Here is a 17,898-nt window from a genome sequence, read left to right on the forward strand (position 1 = left end):
AGTGGAATCTTAGGTCATCAGACTTTGAGCCTCATGTTTACTTTAAAAAAAGGGGAGGAGGGACCAGTCAGTGACATAATTTGGATAAGATTATGTCAAAGATCGGCTCTGATGTAAACTTGAAACATAAGTGCCTCCCTCCCTCATTCCACCTTAAAGCAGACTGAATTTCAATAAGCCTCCCAATGGCAATATATTCTCATCGAATTTAATTTATGAAAAGCCATGTATAGAAGCAGCAAATTATATGAACTGGCAAAAACAATTTACGTTATGACAACAATATTAAAATTAAATCTGAAAAGTGGCAATATCGTATAAACTGGCTACAATCTATGTACCATTTTATAATGATGCGATTTTTTATGGTGTATGAATAGTATATTTAAACGTGTATTAAAGAGATAAGTCATTTTATACCTCTGTACTTTACTTTCTAAAAATAAATTAAATAATTTAAAAATAAATTAAATACATGCTGTGTGCCCTTTTATGCTAAGAACAGAAACATAATGACATACAAAGATAAATTATACAAAAACCCATACAGCACAGTTTGCCTTTCAACAACAAAACAACAATAAAGGACACAAAAATGTAAGTACATGGAATGTGCACGTGACGCCATTGCTCAACTTTTACCACGCAGCGCTTACCTTTGACCCCGTGAGCCTCTGTCTCGGATCTACCATTTGCCACAGAACTACTGATATTTACACTATTTTTGTTATTTTAGCAAATTATTGCGTGAAAACAGACTATATATGTAAGAAATGCATTTTTAAGAACAAGTCGTTCAGCTGTCCGCGATAATATAACGTTTAGAGCTTGCTGCTGAAGGTTTATTTGCGGTAAAATAATGGACTAGTCTCGTGTTTGTAGGCGCGCTCAACAAAGTTCTAATCGCGTGCTTAGTTCTGCTTCGGTCACGAGCTCTCGGGTATCTATCGGAGGAGGGATTTGATCAAACCTGCATTCGGACATAATGGCTACAATGCTAAGCAAAGAATTGCCGGATATCGAGGTAACACGATACGCACAGTGTACTTGAACTAAAGTGTTTTGGTCGGTTGTTTCTACACACTCATCTGTTGCTGTTTTTTGACACGTGTCCATGTTTTGAAGTTAGGTAATGTTATTTGTGTGGGTCACAAACACTTTGAATAAAGAAAAATAACAAATGGCTTTAATTTAATACAATTAGAAATTATATATGCATGTTTTTATTTTAAATGATGTCTTAAAATTGTACTTGTTTGAGAACAAGAAGTTACTGCAGTATTATGTCATTGCTGATCATACAATTATATATTTTTTCCAATACAATTATAAAAGTTTTATAGCTTGCACTTTTATAGTACATTGACAAAGAATTACATCAAATACATATATCATACATCAAGCTACATATGAGATTTTTTACAGGCTTTAATATTTGAAATTGGAGGACCGTTTTAAATCCGCCTGAACATTTTTAAAGGCAGAGAAGAATTAAAGGTGAAATCAATAGCACTGGTACATGGCCTTGTCTTCAGCTAGGGAAATGTTTCAGAACCTTGGACAGTGACCCACTTTCAGTGGTTGTGCACAAGGTACCGATGAACCCACAAGTACTGTTTTCACGAAAATGTACAATGTCAAGGATATTTTCTATCGGATAAACAAGTGTACACTGACATTGTCCTCCTATTACGCACTGTGCATTTAGTCAAGATTATGTTTTGTGAGCAGTAAATGTAGAATGGGCGGCACACATCCTCTTTATAGCCAAGCATATTGTTTGTAACCCAAAGTGCAGATGTAAAACTACCAATCAACTTTTTTTTAACCATCGTAAGTACTTAACAGAAAGAAAGACAAGTGTTAAATCATGTTTTGTTCTTATCAGGTGTACTTAAGCAAGCAGCTTCCTAATTAAGTGGTTAAATTAGCCTAGGAAAGCTATTAAGTTCAAAAGATTTTTTTAAAGACATCATGTCCCTGAATTAAAACCAATTAACGTAATTAAGTTGGATCACAACACAAGGAGTCATAATCAACCGTCCATTCAGTCAACAGATGCATCTTAGTGAAGCAAACCATCTTTAATACAAGCAAGATTTCTGACATTAGGCTTTGCTTTTAATAGCTTTAGCCCTGTTTGATCTGGCATTGCCAAATCCGACTTGCTATCCATGAACCATATCTGTAAGTGGTAAGAAAACACTTTTTTTATCAAGTCCTGTTATGCACGGCAAACACTGGATGACATCTCTGCTCAGGTGAGATAAAGCTTTCGCTTTTAAGTTGAGTAGATATGGGCATTGACTTTCATACAGAAAATAGAACTGTTACTGATGACTGTCATTAGCATTTCTATTCATGAGTGTTTTGACTATGGCAACGTGACCTTGGCGTGCGGTGTGCACTTAAAATGCGCTATAAACGACTCCTGTCTACCACTGAAAATACCTCACTAAATGTCATAATAATGGCTGTCCGTGGGGCAATTAAATTGGCCATTCATTTTGGCAATGCTGTCAGACGTCTCATTTTAATATCCTGCTTTTCCGAGAGCGCTAAACGTGTGCCTTTGTGTGTGCTCACGGATTCATTAAAAAGTCCTCCGGGATGGCCATCAGCGTTCGTTAAAAAACAGATTAATGTGGCCGCTTACACAAAGGGCTACGGCTTTTTATGGAAGGCCCTGAACCCCAACAATGACCACTTCCTGATAGCGAGTCAAGTACCGTGATAGAAAATTGTCGACTTAAAAGCCAAAATTGCAATATGAACGTTATGAAAGCCCCATTAGGTGACAGACATCCATATCATGGTTGTCAAAGTCGGACGCTGTACCTACTGAAGCTTTCATCTGAGCTGTAAAAAATATGTCCTTTGCCAATTCAGGAGGAAGTTGTGAATATTTATTCTAATCACGGTAATGACCAGTGATTTTATGCAATGGTTACCGAGACAGTGTCCTCAGAGTATGACATATGTTACTGATGTAAGTGATTATATAAAAGGTTACATAGAACACATGTAGTGGGATTGCACAAGGGAGATAAACAACTCTCCTTTTTTCACAGCAATACGGTATTCTTGTTTTAAACAGATTATTGCAGGAAAGCGGGACTGTAATTTTGCATTATGAGTCCTGTTTTCTTTTGAAATTATATAAATTAATTTAATTAACACAGATAAATTAACACAGAAATAACACAGATGCTGATAAGAGCTGGAACCATGAACAGATCAAAGATTTGGGCAAAATCCACTTGTAGTAGAAGATACCAGAATGAGTAAAACTATTTCACAGTTGCATAGCTGACCATTGTTTTAGTATAAATTTTTAGACTAGAAATAGTATTTTGTACAAAAAGGACATTGATAATGATGAGGCAGCAATCCTTAACGTTCAGTTATCCTACAACTATCAACCCCAGCCGGGTTCATAACCGTGAGTCAATGATTATCCCAGGCACAGTGTTGTGTACACTGAACAGTATTAAGAAATGTCTCAGTAAAACACTGTCCCTTCAGACTTTTTATTCAACCTTTTAAGTTTCTAAAGGGATAGTTCACCCAAAAATAAAAATTCTGTCATCATTTACCTCCCCTTTTTTTATTTTCTAACCTGTATGATTTTTTTATGCTGCAGAACACTAATGAAGATATTTTAAAGAATGTTGGTCAGCGAACAATAGTGGTACCCATTGACTTGACACTGGTTTTGAATCCGCACAGTAGAAGTGAATGGGTACAGCTGTTTCTTCAAAATATCTTCTTTTGTGTTGTGCTAAAGAAAGCCATACATGTTTAAAATGACAAGAGGGTGAAATGATGACAGAATTTTCATTTTTGGGTGAACTATCACTTTAACTTGTTTCACACTGTAAAAATGACTATCCTTCAGTTGTTTTCTTCAAGAAATGATTTAGCCATAAAAAATTTCATTTTGCTGTAACCAATATTATTCTGGTTGTTTTAGTGATATTAAAGACACAGTATGTAAGATTTTTGCATTAATGTAATATATATATATATATATATATATATATAAACACTACCACAGTGTTATATATTTTGTCCACTTGTTTGCCCAAACCAGTGTTTCTCAAATGCAGTCCTCGCACCCCACTCCCAAAATGTTTTATTTCTACTTCATAAAATACCTGATTTAACTCATCACCGCAATCCCGAAATGAGCTTTCTCGACTTCATGCAGCGGTATGCAGACCGATCGCCGTGTGACATCACAGTACTGCAAGAGCGATATAGAGTTTTCTACTCTCAAATTGCTCTCACAGTATTGTGATATCACACGAGTAGTCTGCGTGGTGCCGCAGGACATCAAACATTCTGGGAGGGGGCTTGAGGACTGAAGAAATTTTTAACCAGTGTTACGTCCATCCTCATTGTATTGCCCGTTAATGGTCTCATATACACGTAATCCTTGGTCCTCATAGGTGTGTTCGAGTTCATGCTGTATGACATAAAAATATACTGAAAAAGGGATGTATATTGTGCCTTAAATAAATATCTTTACAGTTTATTTAGATTTTACCACTTAAAGCACATTTTGTATTCAGTGCATCCTGAATAAAGTTTGAAATGATATAGAAATATTAAACCTTACATTTATTTTGAAAGTTATTATAGGAACTGTTTATATATCTATTATCTGTTTCTCTCCATGAAAATTCTAAATGGAGGATAGGCAGGAATAAGTTAATTAAGTTAATCAAGACCAATGCTGTTATTAAATTAGTATGACAAAAACAAACCCATTCACAAAGACTGGGAACGCGGTCGGTCCAAAGATGCCTATCCTGCTGTCGCTCATGCTCTCCTGTGCGAATCAAGCCCAGCTCTGTTTCACTCATTACAGCAGCCTGAATAGAAGCTTCAGGAGGCCTTTAGCTGAGCAAGATGATGTTGATGCCAAATGATCTTTATTGCTCTCTATAATTATGTTACAGGACTAAATGATATTCTAGGATTGTGCTGAACATTGCTTGGCGGCTGGTGAGCCGTGGCTTCATTTCAGCTATGGCGGATCAATTCGCGTATCGATTTCAGGCAAAAAGACTAGGCAAGAATCTCTGTAGATTGTGTTTAACTATTCCGCCTTAGGGAGGGAGGGGGCTGTGTTATGAAAGATGAAGTGTGCTTTGGAAAGAGGTCAAATTGCCTTTTTTAAGATCATTGCACAAATGCTTACAGTGCTTGATGTTTACTTTTTTATCTACATCGTGATGTAATTATATTCTTGAACATACTGTATCTGCGCTGATTTCGATGGGCACACGTTGTTTCGTTTTAACATTATTTCTGGCTGCAGTTGATTATAAATTGAAATTTAAAAATAAAATGAGTTTGTGATCTAAGCAAAAATGATTGATTCTGAATTTTAAAAACTACCAAATTCAAGGCACCACAAAGGCTATCTGACAAGAATAACATCATTTCCAATTATTTGATCATATTTTTTTTGGATAACACTGAGGTTTGGCAGGGAAAAGCCAGTATTGATTTGTTGTCTCAATGGATCAGTATGACCAGCAGAGAGTGATAAAGCCAGTCTCCAGAACCCTCCCTGTGGAAATGAAACGCACAGCACATCACATGCTGCTCAAAATGCCTGCTGAACCCTCTCGGCCTATCACTATCCCTCTGACCACAGCCTGCCGTCTTTTCATCTTATGTATATATACAGTACTTGCTCTTCGGTATGTTTCTGCTGTGATTTCATTGTATTGAATCCCACCGCTATTTTTTAAAAGCTCTCTAGACCTGAAGCTGTGATATTTTGAGAGGAGCTGAAACTCTAACCTTTCTGGCATTTAAAGCAGTTTTTATTTAAACCTACAAAGCACAGTCACCTCTTTAACTTGAAGACAAAGTTCAATCTATGTAGGCGTACTCTATGTCTCTGGTAAAGGAAAACTGTAATACCCCACCAGTTACCTTACAACCCATACAGGGGAATACATGAACGGCCATAACAATGCTGAGTGTAAAGGTTTAACATCTTTAAAAGCTCGTCTTGACATGAAATAGACTATCATTTCCAACTCGAGCTTGTTTAACAGTCACAGAAGGGCTTTTAAATTTAGAGGAGATATTGATCTCCTCTTATATAGATCTTTTCTTTGTATGGATGTGTTTCCCCTTACACAATATTGATCTAATTGGCATAGGAGCACAGTGTTTTTACACTGCTTACAAGAAAACAGTCCTAACACTAAAGTCATTCAGTAACTAAATGTACTAGGATGTTTGTTTATTTACAGGCCTTGATTAAAGCCACAATATGGAATAAATTTGTTATGAAATATCCAAAAATCACTTGTACAGTGTGACATATTTCATGCAGTTGTGTACTTACATGATCCCAAATGTTCCCAAGAATGTGCAAATCCAGAGAAATTCCTATTTAAAATAATGGCCCGTCCCTTGTCTCCCTTGTATTTGTCGCATATCAGTGGCTTAATATCCGCTGCTCCGCACTACCCTCAGTTTCTGGTTGTAAAAACTACGGCAACATGCAAATGAGGAAGTGGTTACGCAGCATCTGTTGTTCTGTTATTATGGATCACGATTACTCTTTGGCAAGTGAAGGAAACCCAAAAAAGCATAAACGTAGGCCAAATGAGGCAAGCAGGCTTATGGACAAACGAAGAAATAAAACAAGGATTAATATCGGCGTGTCGTTTTCTAAATGGAGAGAGCTTTGCAACCAACTTATTGGACTCGACAGAGACCATTTTTATTGTACACGAAATACTCATGCACAGATTATTTGAATAGTTATGAATGCAGTTACCCTATGAAATACAGTATATGTCGCACAAAAATATGTAGCCAGTAACGTTACTTGTAAATACTGTGGGTTCGTTCAAATTTATTTTTAAACGACGACTGTATGACTGTTTTAAACAGGTAAAACTGTGAGCATTACGCTACCAAATCAATTGACAAAGTCCAAAAGCAGTCGCGGGCTAACGTAGCATTACATTCCACATTTCTTGCAAGCTAATTCATTATGATGACAAAATAAATTTCATTCATTACCTCGTTTGTGAACATGATGGGCGTTCTCCATACGCCTCTGGATGGTGAAAAGACATGTCCCATAATTCCATTCTCCTACATAACGTCATTTAGCTTCGCCTTTTGTTGTTGTTTCGAAAGTGCACCATCTAGCGGTCCAAATGTTCCATATTGTGGCTTTAAATGTATCTTTTTACTTTTGATACTTGTTAGTTTTTGGATCAGGGCAGGATGTGCGTCACGTTGAGGTTGCCATCCATAGATTTTTCAATCTGCTCATCTGCGGCTGGTCAAACGTGGCTTGAAGCTCATACTGACTCCTGCTTGCTTGTCAGACCAAGCCTATTACAGCAAATAAACACTAGCTTGACTGACACGGTAATCGGTCGAGTACCAGAAAGGAAACAATACCTTTGCAAGCCTGATTTTTTTTATTGAAAACTAATATCGTAATTATTTAACAATAGCCAATTGCATCTCTTTTGTTTGCAAATTATTCACTATTTGCCTCCTAAGCAAGGTGTCTAGATCGCATTGGTGATGCAATTTCTGTGCAGACACTGTGTAGCATGACAAATTGCATTTTTGTTTGTGAACTGGATGCTACAAAAATGCAGGAAGCTTTTACAAATAAACAATGTTGTAGTGTATTTACCAGAAAACAAATAAAGCCTGCCTGAGTATCAAAGGGTTCAAGACATCAGAATGTCTCCACAGACCTGACAATAATAATAAAAAATAAAAATAATACAATTAAAGTGTAACCCAAGACCCGTTTGCCCAAACAAAACCGAGACTGATTTACACATTCTACATATTAAGTGTTATCAATAATTTACCCTGCCATGGTTCTAAGAGTATGATTGAAACAGCTTGAAAGGCCTATTTTCTCCATATTTGTTGTCAAACAGTTAATTTGGAAAGTTTTGTTGCATAAATGGCAAAAAGTGACACTGAAATTTGTTTAGGAAATGAAGCGTGGCGGATTATAAACTGTATTAACTGCACAAACATTCACACAAGAACATCATGTCAGGAATGTTTTAGGAGTCCTGTTTTTAGGAGATTTTTTTTTCAAAAATCCTTCACAGATGGGGCAATTGGGCAAAAATGCCAAAGTGGCTCATTTCAATTTGCCCCTGGCCTTTGTCGGATAGTGTTTCAGCACAATGAAATGATGGTGAACATGGTATTCTTTTACACTACGAAGAGCATGAAATTAGTATTAGTGTGATGGTAATGGCCTCTCCCTCTCTGTCAGGAATGAGGGGTGGAGAGAACCCAAGCGCAGGCAGGCAGTGAAGGGGTTAACACAACAAAGCTTTATTAAATGAACAAAACAAAGGAAAAACCCACGAGGGGGTGTCAAACCAAGAACGAACTAAAATCCAAAACTAGAACAAAAACTTCCCACGAGGGGGCCCAAAAAACAGCAGGACGAAATAAAACTAAATACGACCAAACGTCAAAGCAAAATACAAGGAAGTAAAATACGTTAAATAATAATCCAAAAGACAAGCAAGACAAGGCAGGACAAGACGGGAGACTCACAGAGTTGCAGTTTTGGGAGACGTAGAGCAACACACCAAACACAACGTAATCCACGAACACAAGACAGAAACAAGAGGGTATTTGTAGGGGAACACAAACGAGGGATAACGACACAGGGCAGGTGTGGGTAATGAAACACTCAGGGAAGGATAACAAGGAAACGAGATGGCGGGAACAGAGACGAGACACTGGAGAGAACGTATATTATTGTCTAAAGGACAATAATATGTTTCTCTCCACACATAACCAAAGGCTTTGTCATGACTCTGCTACAGGACCAAGGAAAACATGACTAAATGAAGCAGAGCCATGACAGAAGCCCCCCCTTTAATGAGCACCTCCAGGTGCTCACCAAGGGGTAGACGGACGAGACAAGACCGACTGAGACAGTGACAGAACAGACAAAACATGGAAAACAAAATCAGTGGCAGACAGACAAAATATAACAGGATAGGGTGAGCAATAAAAAAACAAACATGGGAGGGGGGGTGGGGCCAAACAAGGGCCCATAGGGGGCAGTCCAAAAGGGAGGTGGGGAGAAGTCCCAGTCCCCGGCTGCGCTCGAGGGCGCGGAGTCCTGGGGGACTTAGGGGGAGTCCTGGGGGGGACAGTCTTTGGCCCTGGCAGTTTCCCAGGGGCCGGTGGACAGGGCTTGACGCCGGCTGGAAGGCCGGCTGGACAGGGCTTGAGCCGGCTGGAAGGCCGGCTGGACAGGGCTTGACGCCGCTGGAAGGCCGGCTGGACAGGGCTGAGCGGCTGGAAGGCCGGCTGGATCACCGGCTGGACGCCGGCTGGATCACCGGACTGGACGCCGGCTGGATCACCGGACTGGAGCCGGCTGGATCACCGGACTGGACGCCGGCTGCACCGGACTGGACGCCGGCTGCACCGGACTGGACCGGCTGGACACCGGCTGACCGACTGGACCGGCTGGAAGAGCCGCGCTGCCCGCCGCTGCCTCTTTTTCTTCAGCCGAGCCACCCGCCTGGAGGTCGGCTGAAGGAAGGATGTAGAGGCATGGCTGGTTCCGGCTGGGACTCCTCGGAGGTGGACTCCCAGGATGCTCGCCTCCCCCGCTTGCCAACGAGGCTGGTGATGGTGGAGAGGCTGCCGAGAGTGGGAAGGATGGAGTGGGGTGCCCACAACCCCGATCTGCAGGGAACCAGCTCAGGAATCGTGACCAGCGGAGATGGGTAGCTGGTAATTGCTGAGGCCGTGGACTCCGATCGTTCCGCGGCGGCAGCCACACGGCGTCGAAGTCCAACGGTCTCAACGCCCTCATCTCCGCCCGCGAAAGTGGGTCCCTGAGACCGGAGTTAATAGCACCGCGAGCTCCTCCTCCCCGAAGACGCCATTCTCGCGACGTCCAGGAACTGTCCACGTACTCATCCAGCTCTCGTTCCCCTGGCGAAGTCCGCAGAGGAGGCGAGCTAGTGGGACCGCCGGTGCTCATGCTGCCTGCTGGGTTCAGTGATGGCTCGTGATTCTGTCAGAATGAGTGGAGAGAACCCAAGCGAGGCAGGCAGTGAAGGGGTTAACACAACAAAGCTTTATTAAATGAACAAAACAAAGGAAAAACCCACGAGGGGGTGTCAAACCAAGAACGAACTAAAATCCAAAACTAGAACAAAAACTTCCCAAGGGGGCCCAAAAAACAGCAGGACAAAATAACAAAACTAAACATGACCAAACGTCAAAGCAAAATACAAGGAAGTCAAATACGTTAAATAATAATCCAAAAGACAAGCAAGACAAGGCAGGACAAGACGGGAGACTCACAGAGTTGCAGTTTTGGGAGACGTAGGCAACACACCAAACACAACGTAATCCACGAACACAAGACAAAGAAACAAGAGGGTATTTGTAGGGGAACACAAACGAGGGATAACGACACAGGGCAGGTGTGGGTAATGAAACACTCAGGGAAGGATAACAAGGAAACGAGATGGCGGGAACAGAGACGAGACACTGGAGAGAACGTATATTATTGTCAAAAGGACAATAATATGTTTCTCTCCACACATAACCAAAGACTTTGTCATGACTCTGCTACAGGACCAAGGAAAACATGACTAAATGAAGCAGAGCCATGACACTCTCTCATTCTCCACTACCTCAGTCAACTGCCTGTTAATTGTGCTTGCCATTAAAAGATCTCGCACTGGTTCCTTCCTCCAGCTCCTCTGGTGCGATTTTATTGGCAGGCATGAAGGTGCCCGGTTTGATGTTTACAGTTTGAAAGCATTTGAAAATTAAAACACTAGAAAAACGTAAAAATGAAGCTAAAAGTCTTCAAACACCTTCACATAGTAAAGTCCTATAGTGAGTCCATGAAAAAGCATCAAACATTATTTTTTTTTAATTCAATTTTATTTTATTTATATAGGGCTTTTCACAATTTTCATTGTTGCAATGTTGCTTTACATACATTATAATAAAACAATAGTAATACATGAATAAATAAAATAAAGACTGTATGGTAATGAAATACATGGTATTATAGCAAGTTTTTCCTCTGTGCAATGTTCATTGATGGAACTTAACTGAAATGCACAAAATATTATGTTGAATTGTTAGAAACCGTTAGATACATCCACTAAACATGAACTTAGGATCAGTTGGTTAGAAGCGATTGCAAAAGTGACTAAAAAGTGTTAGAGAAAATGTGTATTGTAATTTATTTGCTCATGCCACTTAGTTGGATAGTTTTGACGTTAATGCAACAAAATTTCAGAATTTTTAAATCTGGCCTAGGTGTCCAAAATTCCTTTTATGGCCACTGTTTTGCATTTGCCCGTCTTGCGCTGTTTATTAGTTTGTTTACTACATTTGTCTTTCATTAATTGAAAAAATGTCATGCATCGTTCCAAAATGCTCTTGTATAGATTGATCCTTTGAACATTTAACAATGTGATTGTGTGTAATTGTGCTTCAGAACATTCTCGCCTTGAACCCGAGGGTGAAGACCCACGCGGATCTCCATTCCACTGCCTCAAAGAAGAAGGAGAAGAAGCATTGGAAGAGAAACCCAGAGAGAAACTGCGATGTGAGTCTACAGCCTCTTGTACTGTAAAAAAACAAACAAGATATTCTCACTGGCTGCCTAAAATAACTCTCACTTTTCCAAACCATCACATACTGCTGCTTTGAGCCTCGCATTAAATATTAAAGAAACAGCCAATGTGAAGAAAAACCCTTGTCACGTCATTCCGAGCTCATACGTCTTTCCTTGTTTGTGGAGTTTTTACTGCTGCTGATGTGGTACAATCATAGCGTTCTTCTCTGCGTCTCAGCACAGTGAAAATTAGATCTTAAAGGAGAATAACGACAAGCTGTGTGACTAGAAGCCGCAGCCCTTGTGGCTGCGAACAAACTTCCTCCCGTTTTACTGCTGATAACAAAAGTCTGTGATGATAGTTTTTGGTGTGGAGATTCAGTGATTATGCTGGTGATCATATTACTCTGATGAGCAATAATAGGGCTGAAGATTATAATTCTATAATTAGTTCCAGCCGCCTAGTTTGTCCAATTATTGTAGAGATTCAAATTTTGACCCCTTCTGCCCTTTTTCTTACAATATATCAATGAGTAATTCTGTAGCACTCATCAGAAAACTGCGGCAAAAGCCTGGAGACATCATGAAAATGCATCATAAGCAGATGCCCCCCCTCAATTCCCCAAGTGGATTAAATATTTCAAATTTCCTCTCAATTATTATCATATCCTGTGAGTCCAATGAGTCAAGGCTCATAAGCATATTCAAATGTTCATTTTAAATGCTTTTTCGCCATGTGGTGACTTGCGTTGATGAAATACCAAATCTTGTTTCCAGAGCTTGCATATTAATTAGCTGCTTAAATTATAGGCTTCTACCAATTCCCAGCACTAAGCATTTTGTCTAATTAATAATAATAAAGCCCCCAAGATGTTGGATTAGACTAATCCTTTGCAGGGGAAAAATGCTACACATCATTTCAAGTGAAAATGTCAATGGTTATCCCAGTCCTAACAATGCCTGGGTGTAATTGGAAATATAATTATGTTTCATTTTACCACACAGATGAGGTTTAATACCACACAGAAGCTGTGAGATTAGTCTTGTGACACACAGCGGACAGAGGTCAAGTTTTTTTGCATTTGACATGAAAATGCAAAAGAATTCATTGTCAACAACCCAATAGTCTCTGATCATATATGCATTGAGGGGGGCATAGGTAGAGAGGACTGGAGCATGTTGTCACAAAAAGTCAATGTGTGTTCAAAGCAGTGTATCTTTTTACAGAGCGAAAATAGGTAAAATGTTCAGTAGCACAGTTCAGTGTCTACACAGAAACAGACTTTTAAAAATAAATCCACAACTTGCCCCGACCAAACATTTATAATGAATTCCCTAGTCCAAACTTTCATTGAAAGTTTACAGTGGACGTGTCTCCCTTGCCTTCCAAATACCTCCCAAGAAGTGTTATAATTTAAGTCTTTAAGTGTTTAAAACTAAAATAACTAAACAAAACATTTGAATAATTGTGCCTTTGACTCAAAACCTTACAGTTACTTAGAGATAATAATCCAATATAATCAAATGACACCATATCTACTAATGACAAAAATGATCAAATGATAAAATAAAATACAACAGTATTTTTTTATAATAATAACAATTTATAGTAATTCTTTTAAGTTCATACTAGATTCTAAATCTTGTATGTTAAATTATTTGCTGATTTTATTAGTATTGTTTTTTTCTTATTGTTGTATTTAATTTGTACAGCACTATGGTCAACTGTTGTTGTGTTTATCTGTGCTTAATAAATATAAATACAAAATTGTTAAAGTTAAAATGACATATTATCAGTTTGCTCATGGTGACTAAATATTCTGGTATAAAATACCAGCAAAACATGTCAACTAGGGCTTCATACAGTATTGAGACGTCATTTAAAACAAATTCCCATGCTTTTTAATACAGACTATATTGCTCTTCTAAATATGTCTTAGTAAAGAAAATAACTTAATGAAGGGTCATAAAGGACCTCTAGAAGAATATCAGATGGCTCATTGAATAAGGTATCTTATTCACCGCCCATCTGTATAATAATAAAATGTAGTAACGCTGTCTGATGCCATAAACGAACTCAGCGTGTGGAAATCGTGTTAGGCTCAGTCTCAATCTCAATCGTGTTGTGATTTTATTCTCCTGGTGCTTCAATCCTATATTTGTGTGGGGGAATTTCCTGGCTGCTCATCCCTTTGAATTTCATTAAGTAGTTTAAGTCAGTTTTCACAATGGCTCCTGCAAAAATGTGTTCGCTTATGGAATAAAGGAAACAGCTTAAGCAGCTTGAACTTTGCCTCACAGAATGGGTGGGGCTGGGGGAATCCTTTTTAATGCCTCTCTGATAATGTCAACCGTGTCATGTTACAGTGTTAAATGGCACCAATTAATCCTTCCGTTTTTAAAGTAGAAACTGGTAAATCTTTAAAAGCAGGATAATCTCTGAACTGTATATTAGGTCTACTCAAAAGCGTAATCCTTCAGTACAGTCATATTTAAATCTACTGCCTGCAGGATATTCTTAAGGTGCCTTAAGATTTATAACCATTTATGTCACATGGGAGACAACTCTGTAGGTTGTAAAATAGTACAATATTAATAATGTTAAAAAATAAGTGCTTATGTCAGGGGTGTTCAGCGTTTTTCAGGGCAAGGACCCCTTAGATGAGAGATGCATGGAGCACGGACCCCAAAATGTCATGGCTCTGCTTCATTTAGTCATGTTTTTCTTGGTCCTGTAGCAGAGCCATGACAAAGTCTTTGGTTATGTGTGGAGAGAAACATATTATTGTCCTTTTGACAATAATATGCGTTCTCTCCAGTGTCTCGTCATTGGCCCCGCTCCTCTCATTTCCTTGTGATCTTTCCCTGAGTGTTTGATNATATTATTGTCCTTTTGACAATAATATGCGTTCTCTCCAGTGTCTTGTCATTGGCCCCGCCCCTCTCGTTTCCTGTATTGTCTCCCACTTGTGTCTTATGTTCCACACCTGCCCTTGCTCGTTATCCCTCGTTTGTCTTCCCTATTTATACCCTCATGTTCCTTTGTCCTGTGCTCGTGTATTACGTTTGTTGTGCGTGGTCTGTGGTTGTGAGCGTTGGATGTATCCTGTTCCTGGTTCTAGTCTCGTGTTGTTGCCCGTGTGCCTGTTCAGTTGCCTTGTCCGTGTAATGCGAGTGTTGTGTTTTAGTCTTAGTCACCCTGCCGTGTTTTTTTGTGTAAGACGTTGTGTTGTGCCTTGTTTTGTTGGTTTGTTTTTGCCCCCTGTGGGAAGTGTTTTGTTTCAGTTTTTATTTTAGTTATAGTTCTGGTTGTCCCTCTGGTGTCTGGTTTGTTCTCTCGTTTCGTGTATTAAAGTCTTGTGTTTAACCCCTTCACGTCTGCCTGCGCTTGGGTTCTTCTCTCCACGCACCACCGTGACACCAAAATGTGTAAATGGAGCTATTTAAATAGAAACAACCCTATTGTCACAGCAATGTTATGTTAAAACATTACATAAGGACTATTATTTTATTGTTGCACACAGGCTAAATACTTTGCTGTGTATTATTTTTGTTTTTTAATATAGATTGATTGATTATTTTAAGGGATTTGCAGCATCAAACATTTTCATTTTACTGTGAGATGGACAATTAAACATTTATTTGAACCTTAGTTTTTATTAAGACTTCAATGAGATGACTGACCCTGCATGGGTAATGGCACAAAGACTATTCTAGTGGAGGTAGGGTTGTCTCTGCCGTTTTATTAAGTGTCATTCTTTTTTTTCTTCCGCTTCTCTGTGTGTTGCAGAACACACCGCTATTTTATCATTCTGAGCTCCGTTGTCTTTCTCGTGGATCAGCATTGTCGCGGCTGTTACACGAAAATGAGTTTTTTGTGAGAAGTTTTTTTCAGGGCAACTTGTTTGACTTGCACCATCAGTATACTTACTACACGGTGCATGTTTCATTGATTTTAAACATGTACGATAGTTCTGTCAGAGTTTACAATGCAGAAGCGGTGTGCTGTCATTTGGCTGTCAAATTAGCGCTTTACAGATTTAACGAATTTGAACAAGTTCAGAAACATATGAGAATGCACTTTATTGGCAACAACTCCTTTCATGCTTTTATCAGAAAGGAGACCGAGAATGCACTGATTCTAACCCTACCGGTTTTTATGATGCAGATGTAACGTGTCTTCCATTGCTTGCTTCCATTGCTTGCATGGATGTTTTTGTCTGCACGCACACGTGCACAGCTTAAAGAGAACATTGGTTGTAATATTTGTGTACCCATGCTTTACATTTTTAACAAAAAGTTGCCTGTGAGTAAACCGTAATTAGTGGACCCCTTGCAGTTCCACCGCGGACCCCCGGTTGAAGACCCCTGGCTTATGTCATTATCACTTAAATCAGATTTATATCATAAAAAAAGTTTTAACAAGTGCTTGGTAACATCCTATAGAAGGGCATGGGTTCGATTCTTACGAAATTCATGGATTTAAAATAAATGTATACTGTAATGCATTTACCAGATCTTTTATTTAAATCAACCTGCATTCAAAGTAAAAGTAAAAAAGTCTGTATAATTTGCACACTTTGCAATTTACAGTTTCGCAGATAATTTGTTTTGTTAAACAAACAAACTGCTTTACTGTATCTTAACATTGTCCTTGTGTGTTCAAATCTTACAGTCTTGCTTGAATTTGGAGAACAACTTCGATGACATCAAGCACACAACTCTGAGCGAGCGTGGGGCACTTCGGGAAGCACTGAGGTAAGCACCATCTCCATGGTAACAGTCACAGTCAACGCAAGGAGGAGTTTTGGGTAGGCAGCCGAAGGAATGCTTGTGCGTGCCGTTTCGTGAGGTGAGGACGGGTTGCGTCGTAAGTCATTCTTCATTACGGAGGGAACAGATGAGTGTAGAAGCAGCACTCAGCTCTGCTTTTCTGAGGAATTAATTTGTTGGAGGGATGCCTCCCTCCGGGCCTTGCCTTGACTCTTCAACCCTGCAGGAGATGCTAAGGCTCAGTGCACAGTGAAAAATGTAAATGCTAAATTTGTTAGTTGAAAATGCTTTTGGGGATCCCAGGACAACATTGGAATACTTGATCATGAGTGCCGCCGGTTTTCAGGCTGGTCTGAGTTCTATTTACACGTCAAGAATAGTGTTAAAAAACAACGTAAGCAATAAATAAACTCAAGGCTTCAAGCTTCAAACTGAAATATACTGTTAATAAAAATCACTTTACAAGAAGGTTGTTTTTGTTAACGGTCCAGTGTATGAAATTTAGCGGCATCTAGAGCTGAGTTTGTGGATTGCAACCAACGGCTCACTCACCCCTCCCTTTCAAAGCACTACGGTGGCTGACACTATAGAGTTGGGTACAGAAACACCTATATATCCGGTATGTAACTGGACCGAATCAAAATGCAGATTTCGGTGCCTCATTTCGGTGCCACTTAAATGCTGACTGAGCTGTCGATTGAGACATTTGCCCTCATTCACATGAACGAAAGTCAGAAAGCTCAGATAATACAAATCCAACACATCTTATATAATGGTTAAACGGATCGCGAATGATCTGTGATCCGCACATATCGGAATGCGCATGACCCGTGGAGTCATCATAGTGAAAGACAGTTTTAATGCGCGCTCTCTCTCCCTCCATCTCGGTGAGTTCAGCATTCATCACCGAGCGCAATCTTTAACTTCAACCGCCGCATAAGGCAAGTTTTAAAGTGAAACTAGCTAATTCGAAAAGCAGATGACGCGTCTGTAATGCAAGCGATCACAATAAAACTGTTGCGCGCGTTTAAAATCAATGAAGCGCGTGCTGCGTGCCGTGGAGCTCATTCTTAACACAGTAACGTATTTGACAAGACAGACAAGCCAGACACAGCATCGAAAGTGCAAAAACCTTATAGCATCTGTCAGTCTGATCTCTAGGCATCAGTCTGTCAAGCTTTTTACTCTGACTGCATGTATAGGCATTTAATTATACAGTATGTAATCATTTTACTGTCTGTTTTTAAAATAAGGCACATATAATAGAAGGCTCTCTGTAAATGGACTTAATCTGTTGATATATTCAACATTCATTTTCTGCCCATATTTAATACAACTATGGTGAGCATTTAGTTGTAGCTGGAGGGTAAACAAGGTAAACAGTAAACACTATAACTTCTTTCTAGCAATGTTAGTGTCCAACTTTAATTGTGCATTTGTTGTGTATGTTTTTATTATTTAATAAATATTTTTTAATTGAA

General features: G+C 39.3%; 1 protein-coding gene across 2 annotated transcripts in view; it reads left to right on the forward strand.

The window, feature by feature from the left end:
- Positions 1 to 17,898, forward strand: part of dpydb (dihydropyrimidine dehydrogenase b) — a 159,364-nt gene that overhangs the window by 16,772 nt on the left and 124,694 nt on the right. The window contains exons 1-3 of one of the 2 annotated variants that reach the window (XM_057333890.1): positions 924 to 1,024; positions 11,525 to 11,635; positions 16,320 to 16,402. In XM_057333890.1, the coding sequence (XP_057189873.1) occupies positions 986 to 1,024; positions 11,525 to 11,635; positions 16,320 to 16,402 (233 nt within the window). In that variant the 5' untranslated portion in view covers positions 924 to 985. Of the gene's footprint in view, positions 1 to 923; positions 1,025 to 11,524; positions 11,636 to 16,319; positions 16,403 to 17,898 lie in introns of those variants that run through there. The other variant, XM_057333891.1, reaches the window with a different exon arrangement.

This window comes from Triplophysa rosa, linkage group LG5, assembly GCF_024868665.1.
Source record: "Triplophysa rosa linkage group LG5, Trosa_1v2, whole genome shotgun sequence".
NCBI classification, from domain to species: Eukaryota; Metazoa; Chordata; class Actinopteri; order Cypriniformes; family Nemacheilidae; genus Triplophysa; species Triplophysa rosa.